At 38.3% G+C, this 16,846-nt stretch overlaps 1 protein-coding gene across 1 annotated transcript; it reads left to right on the forward strand.

Moving 5' to 3' along the window:
- The first annotated feature begins 2,627 nt into the window (after positions 1–2,627).
- Positions 2,628–4,029, forward strand: foxd1 (forkhead box D1). The gene has a single exon (XM_036529671.1). The coding sequence runs from the start codon at positions 2,848–2,850 to the stop codon at positions 3,862–3,864; it is 1,017 nt and encodes a 338-aa protein (XP_036385564.1). The 5' UTR covers positions 2,628–2,847; the 3' UTR covers positions 3,865–4,029.
- Positions 4,030–16,846: the final 12,817 nt, after the last annotated feature.

Below are 16,846 nucleotides of genomic sequence, written 5' to 3' on the forward strand. Positions count from 1 at the left end.
TCACGACCAGCAACCATACGCATCTTAAAACGCTACATTATAGCTATTTGGTACTCTTCCTATTAGAATGATCTTATATTCCTAAACTGTTTATGGCCTGTCTCTGACTACCTATTATGATATATTAAATTTTATATTACAGTAATGACTAAGATAAGTCCACTGCCATGTATAATGTAGTATAATGTCACCTACAACGTATATTATTTATTGCCCTGAAATATTTTTTGCAAAATAGTGATGGAGTTCTATTGATCTTTGAAAACATAAAGCACAATTTCACTTTCAATTTAACATTTAAAGGAATCTCCGCCCGTTTGATACAAGATAAGCACCGCTATACGTGAAATTGTGCGGTCTATGTCATGTTTATTTGTGTTGAGGTGCACCGTACTGATAAATGAAGAGGAACCTTCAGTGGCAACTATATTTTTCTACCACGAGATGGTGCTCTGCAAACGGAAACATTGCCAGCATTATTAAAATAAATAAAATAAATCAAAGCTGAGAAAACAAGTTTTGGTACATGATTTACAAGTCGACGTCAATGATAAAATGAAAGAAATAGAACATTTCTTTCTAATATTTGAATATTTCTAATTTGAACCCCTTTGCCTCTTACTTGCGGGATGGAACTATAGGGTATCTGTATGCGCCACAGCCAAACAACTGTGGCAGCGCAGCAATCATGATCTTGTAAATGAGCTACCTATGCAATAAAAAGGTCGCAAAAGGCACGAAAGAGCCAGATAAAACTTGAAATGTTTTCTGTCGTGTATCTTTCTTGCGCATCTCCTTCTCCGCAAAAACGACAATGTGTGTGTGTGTGTGTGTGTGTGTGTGTGTTCAATTTAACTTACTCTAGTCACAAGTTCTGTCAGATTTGTAAAGTATATTGAGTGTGTATTTTGCATTGTAAATGTTCCACTACGACGTAATTTCTATGAATGCTGGGCGCCGCTTTTTCCTCTTTGTTGCTGAAATTCTCACTTTTTGTCTTGCAAAACTGAAAAATTATTTTTGCCAAGTAAGACAAAAAAAAAAACGGGAGAAAAATATTGCAGTCATCTGATTGCTGAAATAATATTAAAAAATAAAATCTGTGATGTCAGATTACAGGTAGTGTTTTCGTGAAGCCTGTATTCATTGCATTTAAAGATGTAAAAGTGCCCAGAATGTAAGAATTGTTTGGGGAATAAAATTATGACTACCCCCTCTTTACATAATGCAAAAAAAAAATCAACAATTCTGTTTTCATTGACATGGTCTACCCACCCGATCGTACCGGTCGTATCAGTTTGTTGTTCCTCTAAGTTAAAAAAGCTTTTATTGAGGTCCCTGTTCTGAGACCCAATCTGTAGGAGAAGTTGGAGTAAACCACAAATTGCGGCACTTTGGTTTATAGTAAAAGCGAAGGCAACAGTTGTATTATTGCGTATACTTTAATTGTATTAGTACAGACATTCAAAATTTTGAGGCAAAGCAAGCAATGTACAGTTAAGTAAAAAAAAAGAGATGCCCCAGTTTTTAAACCTCACCTCACTTTTGACATTATGACATAATGCTGTACATATAAACTCACTGAGACAATAATTAAGGAAATTAAAAGAACATATTATGCATATTTTGTGAATAATGTAACCTTTCTGTTTTATAATAAATATTTTGTGATATGTATGCAAATTGGATATGAATATACTTTATTATTGTTTTCAAAGTAAACACGGAATTGTTACATGATAAAATATCACGAAACATTCTGAGTATATATTATATTGCTGAAATGCATACACTTTCATACATTTTAACACGGATTTTTTCCACAACTACATTAATTAAACTTTTCTTATTACCATGAACCTTGAGTGTTTTCTGTTTTGTTTATTTTTAGTTCAATGTTAAAGAACTGTGCTATGTGTATTTCTAATGAAAATATTAGAATGATATATCCTTCTGGTTAAAGAGCATGCATTTTCATCGTTAAGTATAAATGTTTACATACGATAGTCTGTTTCTTGCATATTAGCTCTTCTTGATTGATGTGAATTAACAGCCGAAAATTTCCATTACAAATGTCTTGCGGATAGTCTCGACAAATATAACATATCACGCAAAGTAGGGTCGGAAATGTAGCCTGTACAATTACTATGTACGCAAAATTTATGCTTGAGATGACAAATAAGTAATATTGTCTGTTTATTGCACCCTATGTATACTAAAATTAAACAAGATAACTATGCCGTCTCTTTCTCATTAGTTATACAAACTTAAATTTCCTCGGTTCTAATGTTAACCTTTATAAATTAGAAGCGTACCAGACTCCTGCCAGCAAACATTTGCTTTGTTCTGGGTGCTTTTCCTTCTACATTAAGGGCAGTATTTTTAAAGTACCATTTTGAGACGAACGGTTTATACTAACCATATGAATGTACCAAAATGACCACCATAAAGAGAACATTTTTTTTTATCTTCCACAGTTCTCTGGTTATTTTTCAAAGACCCATTTTCTTTATTATTTTTTTTTCTTCTCCACAATTGCCCTGGTGACGTTCCATACCCATGTGATCATCATGCTGGTATATAGAGCGAGGGAAGATCCGCCCTCTTTCGGATTCAGACCTGGCCTTTTTAAGGTCTTTTCATACATAAAATAAACGTTTGCTTTCGGATGGTGCGTAATGATGTGTTGCTGATCTTCGAAAAACACCAGAAACACATGGCATTGGCAAAAAAGGGCTGCTCGTCGCTTTCCGTCTTTTCCACCGCTGATTCCTTATGAGTAATTTTAAAAGAAGGCAATATAAATTGTATCTCCTCCGTAGCTTCGGGAACTGACAACGGTGAGCCATGACTTTGAGCTCAGAGATGTCCGATGCGTCCATCCTTTCGGAAGAAACTGACATCGACGTGGTCGGCGAGGGAGAGGATGGGGACAGCCAGACGCGGTCATATGTAGACGAGGTGGCCCAGATGCATGACGATATCCTCTTGGCTGGGTCCCCGCAGTGCGTGGATAGCTCTTCGTCCCGGGATTCTTACAAACCAGCAAGCAAAAACACCTTAGTAAAACCCCCTTATTCCTACATAGCCTTAATTACTATGGCCATCCTCCAAAGCCCAAAAAAGAGACTCACGCTGAGTGAGATCTGCGATTTTATCAGCAACCGCTTCCCTTATTACAGGGAGAAGTTCCCGGCTTGGCAGAACTCCATCAGACACAACTTGTCTTTGAACGACTGCTTCGTTAAGATACCAAGGGAGCCCGGGAACCCTGGTAAGGGCAACTACTGGACCTTAGACCCGGAATCTGCAGATATGTTCGACAACGGCAGCTTTCTGAGGAGACGGAAACGCTTCAAACGACAGCAGACACCGGACCTGCTGCGGGATCACAGCGGGTTTATTCCCGCTTCGGCATATGGCTATGGACCCTACGGGTGCGGATATGGGATTCAGCTGCAGTCCTACCACACACATTCAGCGCTTTTCGCGTTTCAGCAGCAACAGTCCAGGCACTCGCATACGGGAACCATTATCCCCGCACCTTCCTTAATGCCCACAACAACTGACCTGGCTAGAACCCGTTTTTACCCTCAGCTCAGTCCCAACTTGCCCTCATCGATACAGACTCCTACCAAGTCGAGCTCCCCGGCGCAGCGTTCCCCGTTTTCGATAGAGAGTATCATTGGGGGATCCTTGAGTTCTGCGAACTGTTCCTCGCGGACTTCTCCAGTCGTACCAATGTTACCCTCGTCTCTCACTCCTCAGTCGCCTTCACTACCGCCGAGCATACACCAAGGAACTGCCATACACACTGTCGAGAACTTTCCTAACAGGATTGCCAACGGTACTAGTGGCTGTTAGTTGCGTAAAAATAAAACACAAACGCTCCTCACTGAAGGTAGGATTATTTTTGTATGTTTTTGTTACAAGCAGCTGAATGATGGACATTAACACTATTCGTGCCTATATTCATGCTGTGAAATATATAAGAATATATTTATGTATACATTTTAGTGTGAATCTAATTTCTCCCCACATTCTGTTCGTTATATTGAAGTGATCCGTATAAATCACTGTTTAGGGCGTCTCAGGATAACGACTTTATTAACAGGTTATATAAACTGTGTCACGTGTCTAAAACAATGTATTTCTTTTTTGTGTCAAAACACCATTGTTTTCTAGGTTGACAAATTGAAGCATTTTTATTGTTTTAATTTGTTATTTGTATCGAAGAGACACTAAAGTGAAAGTAATACATTTATATGCAGTGTGTGCTTATTTCAGTAATAAAACATTGTAAATTCTTTGGCAAGTATTGTATAATCGGAGTGTGATATTTTTTACACGTTTTGTTTTTCAATAAGAATAAATATTGTTTTCCAAAAAATGAGATTTGTTTGGAAATGAACTTATTGGTTAAGTAGACAGCTGAAGCTATTCAGTCGATGATGATCATTTTGTATGTTGTGTTTTTGAAAAACATATTCTACAAAGCTTATTGTCAAAGGATTTTGTACAAGATTTGGCTAAAGGGGTTTAAAAGGCTAAGTAAATTATGAATAGTATCGTGACTGCATGTATCTAGGGACTTCTAAGTACGTCATATACAATCGATATCCAGAACCTCAGATTCACGCGAGTGTAAAACCATGAAGCAGTGTTTTACTCTTGAACCCCTATAGTAGTAGTAATAGTAGTAATAACAATATTTATAATAATAAGCAACACTTATAAACTGTGTGCACGTGCTAGGTGTGTATTATTGTACACGCTGCATTTTATATTTGTTGGTTGCAGATGCAGTCATTCATTCGCCTTTAGGACATTCACAACGAGTCGGCTTATAGAGAAGCTCTCAAATCAAATGATAAAAGTGGGGGTTTTCGTAAAAATACCTTAGTGTTGTGTTTTTATAGCTACATCCTCAATTCAAAAAGAAGTCTTCTTCGGACTTATGCTGTCGTCTGTTTACTGCTTACATGACAAATATACAAATATAAATATATAAACGGTATAAACCAGGGCAGTATCCCCACAAATTATTATTATTATTATTATCAATAGTATTATTATTATTATTATTATTAATTTACCTTGTATATATGTACTTGCCCCTGTACTTGTACCTGTACCTCGCTAGTTGTGTGAAATACCTGCCTAGACGAAAAACACGTACTAATCACATGCACAAATATTTAACGTTGATTCTACAGAGTTGAACATAAAGAATTAAACACTTTTCTTAAAAACACAGATAATGTCCCCGTGGGACATTATATCTCACCATTTTTACAGCTTGACTTTAAATAGGCCTATAGGAATAAAATACCGGATACAGACAACCATTGATGGCACACAGCCTATGCCCAATTGATAAAATGATAACAAACTATTTAAATAACAGCTGAAAGCCAGGTATGTTTTGTATGTCAGTGTGGAATATTTGACGGTAGAACACACCCTATGCCTACTGCACTTAACGTGGTCAACTGGTGTTTTAAAAAATTCCAAACCTGGCGCACTTGCAGGCAGAAAAAAATATCCACGAGCATGCGTAGGTAATCTATTCCAAAAGGCTATTAAATAACTAGACAAGCTTGTTATAGGACTGTTTGAAATTATAAAAAAATGTTTATTTACAAAATAAGGTGATTGGATTGATTTTAGTAGTTAGACCTACAGACTGCAGCTTCCATCAAAAGAAGAAGGCCACACAAATAGCTTAATTAGACCACTTATGCTATTATTAACTGATGCTGAAATCTTTGGATCATGTTGCTGGATGTAATTTATCATGCACGTAATGAAGGCCTGATGCATTCACCTCAGACCTAGATACGTGCTGAGCGGAGGCTTCCTGTCCTGATACCTGTGGAAAATATCAAATGTCTTGTTTCATTGACGGCCCATGTTTTACTTTAAAGTGCACTCCAGTCCGTTTGCTCGTCTGAAGAGAAACAGTGACCACTATTACGTTCTTAGATACTGACTCGGTTGGTGCATGTAAGTTCAGAGGAGTCAGAGGACGATACTACAAAATAGATTTAATTCGGTAAGTTAAAAATACTGGTGCCCAAAACTGACGTTTATAACAGTTATATTGTCTCTAAGAAGGCCCCAAACGTGTCTGATTATTCTGTGTGAAATATGTGTAATCTAATATCTATTTAGCTTGAATGTGCCGTCTTTCCAGAAAGTAAACATTACCGTGTCAAAGAAAACGCAGGCCCTTACGGACATCTACCACCTCACACGTTCGTTCTTGTAATTTAGGACGGTCGACAGAAAGTGTCAGAAAGGTGATAGGGACTTTATTTTGCTGTCTGCAGGTTGGTGATTAACTGGTTGATGTAAACCAGCTGGGTTGACTCTTGGAAAAACAATCCTCCCTTTCAGTGTTCTTTAACGACACATACTTGTTTGTCACATTGGTCACGTAATAGCAACATGTATCAATGAGGACGTTACTCCCTTTATAGTTACCTTTACGGGCTTAATACTTAAAGATACACAAGAGGCCCATGGAAGAATGCTGATATTAGGTGTGTATGCATATACAATTTGTGCATGCGTATGTGTCTAAAGATTTCTTGGACAAGTGCATTTATGTCTTTAGGCGAGGCAGCATGTATGTTATTTGATAGCTAATGCAAATGCAGTGTAAGTACAGTGCACATACTTGCTCCATGCTTTATATTGCAGTAGGCCTGTGTACCCTCGGTGTCTGCAGATAAATAAAAAAATATCATTAAAACACAGTATTTCCGATTTGATATCTTAACAAATATTGTTTTGAGGCGTTAAGATATCCTTAAAAACTTCTTTCAGGACTGCTATAAATAACTCTGAATATGTGAACTTTTCGAGAATAGCCTATCTGAGTTCAACCACTTTGAGCCGAGCAGTTCTGAGGAACGATGGCAGTTTTTGTGTGCTAGTGTAACGCGCATCTCACTGAACGCTTGTTTCAGCGTGACTCCCCTGGTGCTGAGGAAATGCGTAAACTCGAGCAGACAGTTCACTAGGCCAGAGGAGGACAGCGATGATGTAACTCTGAAACCCAGAGGAACGCGGTCCTTTTGACAGCGCGCTAGTCCCTTTCACATTGGCACTTGGACTCAGGTCGCGACCCGCGTATTGATGATCAAGGTCAAAAATTTTGCCAGGAAAAAAAGGAAAAGCAAGAATCATAAAAGGGTCAACCGGGTCGAATGATGTTGATTGCCGATTTGCATTTCAGGGACTTTTTCTTCTGTAACATTCTGCAACGGAACGCCGTCACGTTTAAGGGTGAAACGGACCTGAGGAAAGGTGCAATGTGCTGTTTAACAGTGTGGCAAAGTTTGTAATCATTTCATTTTGCTATAGGCGTATTAATAACAAATACAGTGATGATAAAGTAAGCTATTTTAAACTGATTCAGAAAAGCTGACCGCAGGAGTCTTAACGTTTGTATGTGGGTGCGCACGTGTGTGTGAGTTACATTGGCCTACGTCATGAGTTTGGTTGGAGGGTTTATATACAGATGTTGAATGCAGTGCAATCACTCGTTTTATAGTGCTAAACTACACAACTGTCAGTATTTCGTAATTCTAATATGCTTTATGAATAAAAGCTTAATTTGCGCCCTCTGTGGGCTTGGAATGCATGCTGTGGGACCGCTGCTAATGCCTTGGGTCAGATTAGGCCTATAGGTCTCAGCGGCACTTGCAAGTGCGACGGGATAAATCTTGATTTAACCTAAGCCTCCGTTTCCTTTCCATGAATAAAATATCTAAGACTTAGAAGAAAAGGGAATCAATTGACGTCTTGTTTTTCTTATTAAACACAATTGGCTAATTTTGAGAATTAACGCAAAATACGCTACAAAACCTGCAAAACGTTTATGGATGTTATGGATAATATATATTTTGCGAAATAAAGATGCTACAAACCGCTATTTATCTTCTGAAAGAAACACCCCTACTAGGAGAATGGGCTAATGTTTATTGTCCATATATATTTTTTTTCTCGTGTAGTAAAATCGTTATCAATACATTGGCTTTTTGGATTTTTAAAGGAAATATCGTTACCTTTTCTGAAAGGCAATGTCTCCATTTCTTTATATTGATAGAAAAAAAAGAAACTAGGGACCGACATCAACAAGAATTTACTTGTGTGTAATCTATCGAAAATTAAAGAGATTAACCGCATTCCACAAGGGATCTCATATTCAGCATTTCTAAAACTGTACTTTATTTTGCTAACGGGCGTCTGTATAGGCCTACCAATACGATTACAGCTGTATATAACGTTAAGTATACCATTTCAGTTTGAGAGCAAGCTTTTTAAGAGGGTGTTTTTCTTTAAAAAACAATGCCATATAATGCGATGTTTTCTCTTTCAACTCAACAAAGTCTGAAAACGCCAGGATGCATCCTAACACTACCTCGCTAAAATAGTCAGTTACATGGCCTAAACAGTTTATAGTGCTGCATACACAGCCTATACATCCGACAATAAGGAAAGTATATTTACATTTACATTTATTCATTTGGCAGACGCTTTTGTCCAAAGCGATTTACAAATGAATGTAAGGAAGATATCGGTTTCATTTTAAGAAAAACATTTTGTCACCGTATTTATAAATTAAAATTCTATGTTGGAATGAAATGCATTATGATGGAAGCAGCGACAGGTGCATTTAATTATTTGGAGTTTAAAAATGGGGCGTGTATACATCACTTCAGTTTAAAAGTGTTTGAAGTGGATAGTGTGTATTACAGTCGACCGTAAACTAAAATAATGAAGGTCAAGATGTGATACTATCGTACGTAACAAGAAAAGTATTATCACTAATTATCTGTTTTGTTGCCAGTGAGTAAGTAATATGTAGACTTTATCTTGCCATCAAAATTCTCTCAGTTAAAGCTCGCTACAAACATTTCCAAGTTTACAATGCGTCGAGAAAAAAAGACTTCCTTACATTCGTTAGCAAAAATTAAGGATAAATTGCAATGATGTACGCCTGAATCCAGACCTAAGGCTCCCATTAATTTCTCCTGTCTTGCTGTTTGTCTTTCAGCCAAGAGATAGCACTTTTTGACAGACTTTCAAGATAAAATTAAATGTGTTATAAATACGAAAATGGCACCTCTTACTAAAACTTGATATTGCCTCTAATGGAGTATTAGTTATTGTCTTCTTTTATATATATATTTGCAGGATTATGAAAACGTTCTTCAAAAACAGATTTCAAATAAACTAATTGTTTTTTTTATTTGCTTCTCCCTCTCCCTAATATCTCTCTCTCTCTCTCCCTCTCTCTCTCTCTCTCTCTCTCTCTCTCTCTCTCTTTCTGCTCACCTCTCTCAACCAACTCTCCTCTTCATAGATATTTTAGTTTTGCAAATACTCCCAATATTTTACCTCTCAAGACACATTGTTCCAAAGGGTAAGTACTGGTTATTGGTTTATTGATTTATTTTCTATTTTGATTCAGCTTTTTAAACAACGAATCTACATTTTGTCACTGGTTAAATTCATAACGATAACATTTCTTTATTAATCGGTCTCTCTGTTTTTTTTTCTGTGTGCTTGTTGATCTTATTAGTAGCTGACCTTGCCAGGTGACAGTTCAGAGGGGCTTTGGCCTGCTTTGATAGGGCCGTTGCCTACTGCAAACTCCAGATTTGTTTTTACACCTGCACACACTATCAAACTCACCATTAATAATTTATTGCCCCATTAAACAATCCACTCTGAAGTAACTGCCCACAGGACTCTTGGCTGTGTCCTTAAAGATGATAACATGCTTTAGCTATTTGTGCATGAACTGAAATTATTATTGCTTTAAAATATTTGTGGGAGGAATTGGAATAAGCTGTTTAAATCCAGGCCTATGTGTCCTCAGAACTCCTCTCTTTGACTAACTGCTAAAAATGGTCCATGGAGAATCGATTATATCAATAGATATAATGTTGTATAGTGTTGTATGACTGTATGACAATCTTGCTTAATATTTTGCTTAATATTTATTTATTTAATAGTGGTATCATCTTCACATAGAAAATACCTAATTTACCAGGAATGCATAATTGTTTGTAGCCTAATGTTGGTGACTATATGGCAGTAGTAGTGGTGTGTGTGTGTATGTATGTATGTATGTGTGTGTGTGTGTGTGTGTGTGTGAGTGGGTGGTTGGATGGATGATCGATTGAAATCACATAGGAATGTGTAAATTCTTTAATTGTATCTACATCCAATCGCTTCTGATTGTGTTGTATTTATACTAAACCAACAGTATTTGCTTTAGTAAACTCTGTGTCAAAGCTATCTGGTGGTACCGAATTGGGCACTATCATTATTATCATCACGCCATTGTAATCAAGCAGAGGATGTTTCCCTGAGGGACTTTGTGGGGGATTCAGTCTTAATATCTTAATGAATACATTGTAAAAAAATATTCAGTACATACAATCCTTGCTTTTTTAGTTCACACAACATTACTTAAAATTAAATAAAAGAAGCTTTGTCACTGAAAGCTAATGCTTGAACATCCTACATATTTTACTACACTTAAAGAAAAACAGACACTGTGCACAGTAGTATCAAAGTACATATTATTAGATAAATGATGAAATGATTGTAATGCAACAAATCAACAGCACAACAGGATGCCGACACAGCAGTCAAGATCACGGGAGGTACAAGCCAAGAGCCGCACAGATCTACACAGACTGAGATCTTCTGCATAGACCTACACAGCTTGAAAGCCTCAACACTGACCTTCACAGACTGAGCCTCCACACAGACATCTGCAGACTGAAAGCTTCCACGCAGACCTCCAGAGACTGAGAGCAGAAAGCTTCTCTGCAGACCTCCGCAGACTGAAAGCTTCTACGCAGACCTGTGCAGACCGAGAGCCTCCGTGTAGACCTCCACAGACAGACCTGGGTCTTTTGTCTGAAGGTCTTCATGAACCGGAAATACCCTTCCCTCTGGTGCTGTAAGCTAACTCTCTCCTTCACCATAAAAACTCAGCCCTGGCAGAGCAATACAGCGATAGGTAGACCACGCTGAAACCCTCTCTGTCATCACATATGATGAGTTTAAAGCAACAATGAGAACTCTTAATTGGTAGCTGATTACAAAAATACAAATGCTTAGCCTAAATGGGTGTGTTTTCCTAATTTCAGGAAACGGAGTGAACCGCAGATCTTCTAAGGCTAAACCACAGTTACAGTTACTGTTTCTGATCGTGGGATGTGTCTTATTTATTTTGAAGTTCTCCATTCACACAAGTCACTTTTTTTAGAAGATTTCCCTTTCTCACTCTCAGTGAATTTTCCCCCTGAAACTTAACAATATGTCACACTTAATATTAAACAATACAAAGACAAACTGAATAAGGCAAACACATTCAAAAATAAAATGTGTTATACATGGAAATGATTTTATTGCTTATGCTTCAGTTAAGCTCAAACAAATGAGTTATATATGTACATACTATTATTATTATTATTATTATTATTATTATTATTTAGAAATTTCCTTTATAAAACACTGTACCAGAGCATATAGCCATTTTTCAATGCTTAAGACTGGCTTAAAAACTTTGCTTATAACGAGTACCTACCACAAATAGTGTTTAGTGTCTTGGCCAGATTCACCAGTCCTTTGACTAGTAAAACATCTGTTATTAGCACGAAATTTTAAACAATCCAGTGATGGGTGGGTCACAGACTTCTATTCATTCCAAATGGCAATATCTTCTGTTTTAACCACAAACAATGAAGTGAAATGAAAACTCCAACCGGAGGAGTGTGGGGTGAAAAATGGAAGGGCCTGTCTTTTTCTTGTCAGCATCAGTGCTCTTTTTGTAACTGTGCCATGCTGCCTTTGTTGTGGAATACTAACTATTTGTTTTTACTATCGTTTTAAAACTGAACAAAAAAATCTTTAAAATTGTTTCACACTTGATAGACTCACACTCCGTGACACAAATCATATTCATGTCTGAAATTAGTTTTAATCCATCTCCAAAGAATGCCACAGTTATGCTATAAAGCTGATACAAATCCTTTATTTACGGTCCATCCGGCGAGTATGAACACTCCTACGGTGAGAAGACCTCTCCTGCCCTCTCATTCACGGAGAATAAGCAATTACTCAGTTTGGATTGGCAGCATTGGGCATCTTCCTAACATATATTTGTACTCTTAACATATCTCAATCCCAGTTCTAATTAGACTAATTAGAAGAAATGTGGAGTGTTGCTATGCCTGTGGACTGTTCGCACTGAATTTGCTTGGATTTTGTAAGTAAGGGGGGAAAAAAGAGGGGGAAAAAAGGACGGTGAATACCCTTCATGGGAGGCGCAGAATCCTTACATCTGCTATTCACTCCATGTAACAGTTGCTACACTTATCCTCTCCCTCTAAAAAGAACTGAGCTTTACGCTCCATTAAAAGTTTGGGAACTAATGCCACCCTGAATACAACTCTAATTAGAGAACCACGAAAATCGTTGGGCTGCAGATAAGAAAAGGCAGTCCGGTGTATTCAGCCAGTCCCTTTGTGGATGGGTCCCTTTTTTCCTTCCTCTCCTCCTTTGGCGGAACGCGGGGATCTCGGCCACAGTTCAACAGATTTTTCAACCTGGGCCGGTTTTGATCTGGCGGGCGTGCGAGGGAAAATATGAATCGCACCAGGCCACTTTACGCCATCCGATACGGTCGTTCTCCCTGTAACTGGGGGGGGGGGGCACGGATCAACAGGAGCCGTCCTTTTATGAAACGCCTGAATGGAAATTGAAACAACCAAAACTGACGAAAGGGGTGGCGTAACATGCCCTGGCTTTGTTTACAAGCATTCTCCGTTACTGAGGTTACATCATTCCGAATAATCACTGATTTTGTGCACCGCACAGGAAATATGATTTTTCAGCTTTTTTTTTGTTGCCGGAAAGAAACCGAGGACCACAGTGTCTCGAACCATCTGTTCTCCTAACTAACAAATTGTACATTTCAAGCACACCCATGGAATGAGGTGATGTAATTGAATAAGATACAGACGAGAAAATGTTCTGAATTTTTTATGGAGTTTTATTGCAGCCACAGGAAGGAGTAAGGCCTAAATATAGAGCAGCTAATTATTTTAAAAATAAATTTGGAGTCTTATCTGGATAGCAATTACACTCTAAACTCTGGAGTTTCTGTAGCTGTGCAGATGTTTGTGTTGGAAGGGAAATCTGAGGCATTGGTCTTTACTCGGGATCTCCCAAAGGTTATAGTGGGGATGGAAGTATCCCTCTGATCCGAGGTAAAATTACTTGGAAACAGTTTGTCTGTCTGGCCATTGCCATGGGTATGCTCTTTATTAGTCATCTTGGTCCATTTTCAGTTTTCAACAGGACTATTTGCTAATCACAAATTACAGTCCTAATCCAGCAGTTGCTGGGGTCTGTGCCATCATTGCAGGTTTTACACTGAGTAGGAAGGTCACGGTTTAAGGCTTTATGGAGGGTTATCTAGCAACAACTGGGAAACTAATTTAATCGGATCCATGTACTTTGTTTATAAAGGAAAAACTTCTGTTATGCAATATTTTAAAATTCGCTTCAGATAGAATACAGCTGAATACTGTTGTGCAAGTGATAAAAAATTGCTGCCCATTTCACATTTTTAAAACTAAAGGCCAAACTGTTTTGTACTTTTGATCGAAACACCCCTCATTATCTAAACCTAAAACCCATTAAAAAGCACAGATGCGCCCACACAAACACTGCCACACACATGCACAGATGCACCAATGCACACACACATACACGCACGCCTTTTAATCTATGACTCGGTTGCATAATTTGTTCCATCAATGAAAGTATCTAACTTAATTTTCATGATTTTTTAGCATTAATTGAAATCCAGTGGGAATGGAGAGAAACATGTATTGCGTATGAACATCTCCGTGGAGGATCTCTGTGGAAAGTAGCACACTTAAAGACAAAGCAGGAGCTCCTCGTCACCCCAGTCACAGAAAATTAATTTCAGATCTTAACCGTCTACAGCATTATATATGGAAGAAATGAAGTTATTATCGTAACATCAACAAAAATAAAAAAAACTGCTTTATGAGCTGAAAACTCCTGGAATTAAGCCAAGTTTGTAAAGAGGCACAGGGGAAAAAGACATGACCCCCCCCCCCCCCCCACCACCACACACACACACACACACACACACACACACACACACACACACTCACATAATCCAAAAAACCATTTTTTTTTCCTCCATAATTTATTTAGATGAAGTGCTGGGGGTGTTTTTATTTGTTCTGCAGCTAGCTGTCTCACCTCGAGGTGAACTCCCCAAACCCAGATCCTCGGCAGGCTTATCCCCCCTCTCCCTGGCCACACTTCTCCCTCTGCTTGTTTGCTTTGGCATGTTCGCTGCCCCTACAAACAATTGGCCCCGGAGTTATCAATCACACTTGCACCCAAATAGGAATATGCAGAATGTGATGATAAAATAACACCCAGTTGAAACAAACCATTTGTTATAGCTGCAGATTTATTATTCTGTCTGACTTGAAACGGTGCGTGGAGCTTTACCGCCGCATCTTCCACTTGAGCTACAATAATAAATAGAGCAAAGTCAACTTACACTCGATGCCACTTGCGGTGGAGTCCCGGCCTTAAGTCCGAGTGTTTGTTTAGAGGGTAGTTCATCTGGGCAGAAGCTAACCGTGTTTCCTGATGTTTGGGAACCTACAAATCCTTTAGATAGGCCCAGATAAAAAAGCGCGACAGCATTCAGCAGAAAGTTTCAGCAGGGCTCCAGCAGTTTTGCTTAGGGCTTCCAGTCTGACTGGCTAGTTATATGCAACAGCACCCGTGTCTCATAAACACTTCATCGGCTATGAGCAGAACATTCATCTTGGTGACACTGGCGGGTAATCCACACTGGTGTTATGGAATGCATAAAACATCACTGAGACGCATTGAAATTGATGCATTTTCGTAATTGCTGATCAAAACTGGGATTTTTATTTTGGACATGCTATAAAGGCAATGCCAGGGTATATTGTGTCCATGTACTTATTTTCATTACATAGACAAACACATTCCCACAACTCGCAAATTTCATTCTGGAATTATGCATTGCCCTTCTGACATGACCAATGCAGTAATGTTGTGCAGCTGTAAGCGGGCAAGGCAAACCAGGATGTGCATGAGAGAGACTGGGATGGTCAATAGAAAAAGGAATTTCAGGTGAAGAATAACAGGACAAAATGAACTTTTTTGGATGATGAATTTATTCTTGAATATCTAAGGTGAAGAAATGTCCACATCTTCTGCTGTTTGCCTCTAGTTCTGAATCGGTTTACTCCCTCATGGCGAAACACACTCGGCCGTTTTCCCAAGGTGTGTCTTACCACCTGGTTGTCATAGACAAACGACCTACACCATAAATAATTACAGTGGTGTGAATTGAAATTTTACAGTCATATACAGACAATAAGGGTTACACATACCAAAAATATACTCATCAAAGGAGTGCAAACGTTGTCAGTCATGGAATGAAAATATAAATTTCCCAGGAAAAGTAGAATAAACAAAATACAGCAACATAATGAATGTGTGGTTAACACATACCATGTTAACTGATATACCTGTAAAGGTATTGTACAAAAAATCCTAATTTTAACTGCTTCACCCAGGCAAGTTCAAATCCACCTTTTTTGACACAACATCTAAGCCAATCACAACTAATTTCTTGGCTCCAAATAGCCCCGATATTGCAATTGCCTGAATATGCCATTTATGAAAGAAACATGATTAATGCCAAGAGTTCACCTTTGTAATTGTCTGTATTTCATGGCTCAGCAGTGCGACAGTGGTTGGGGAGGCAGACTCGTAACCAGCAGGTCGCAGCCTTGAAGCCCATTTGTGATGTGGGCGCTGGACCCCTGAGTCTTCTGATGTGTCTTAGCTATGATCCCGCTGTAACTGTAAAATGTAAGATGATATTTGTCACCCTGGTAAGCACATATATTATGTAAAACGGTAGTTACATGACAGTATGATATGGATGGTGACTGTATAATTATTTGCGCAATGCTATGTCTTTTCACAATGTTTTTCTGTTATATTCAAAAACATTAGAAATGAGTAAACACTTTTTATGATCTAAGAATTGTATTTTTCGTCAAAATATTGTGCACACATGCCATGTAGTCAGCTAGATAGATGAAGTCTAGTAATATGTTTGGTTGGGTTCTTGTGCGGTTTCTAACACTATTGTCCATCTACACTGATGTTAAAAAACTAACCAATAAAGGCTTATTACCTTGACGAAAGTGACAAAACCCCCACAATGGAATTATATGCATAGGAGGGGGAGTGGTGTCTTACTTGACAGACGCTTTTTTAACCAACTGTTATCACCGCAAGTATTCGTGCAAAAGAAAATACTGAACAGTTTCAAAAAAATTCTGAGAAATAATTAAATACAGAGGTCTGTGGATTTTATTGACTTTGGCTTGCACTTGCCATTCAGCTATATTTCCAACTGCACCTTCATAGGTTATATGTAATATCTGGTTCTGTGATGTGTGTGGTTAAGCTCGGACACCAGAAGGATCCAAGGCCTTCTCATGTTTACAGATATTTTTTTTTCCAAGTAACCCATACCAAGTTAACTTGTCAATTGGTCAAAAATCACATCTCCAAAGGGATTCCTTGGCTGCTATGAGACATATTGTCAGTAGTTCACTTCAAGTTTACATGCATATCCAAGTTTTCAGGAATAAGCCAGTGAGTCTTCAGAAACTGACCTGGGGAAAGAAGCTTTGCCCAGTCCTTG

The sequence above is a fragment of the Megalops cyprinoides genome, chromosome 5, assembly GCF_013368585.1.
Source record: "Megalops cyprinoides isolate fMegCyp1 chromosome 5, fMegCyp1.pri, whole genome shotgun sequence".
NCBI lineage: Eukaryota > Metazoa > Chordata > Actinopteri > Elopiformes > Megalopidae > Megalops > Megalops cyprinoides.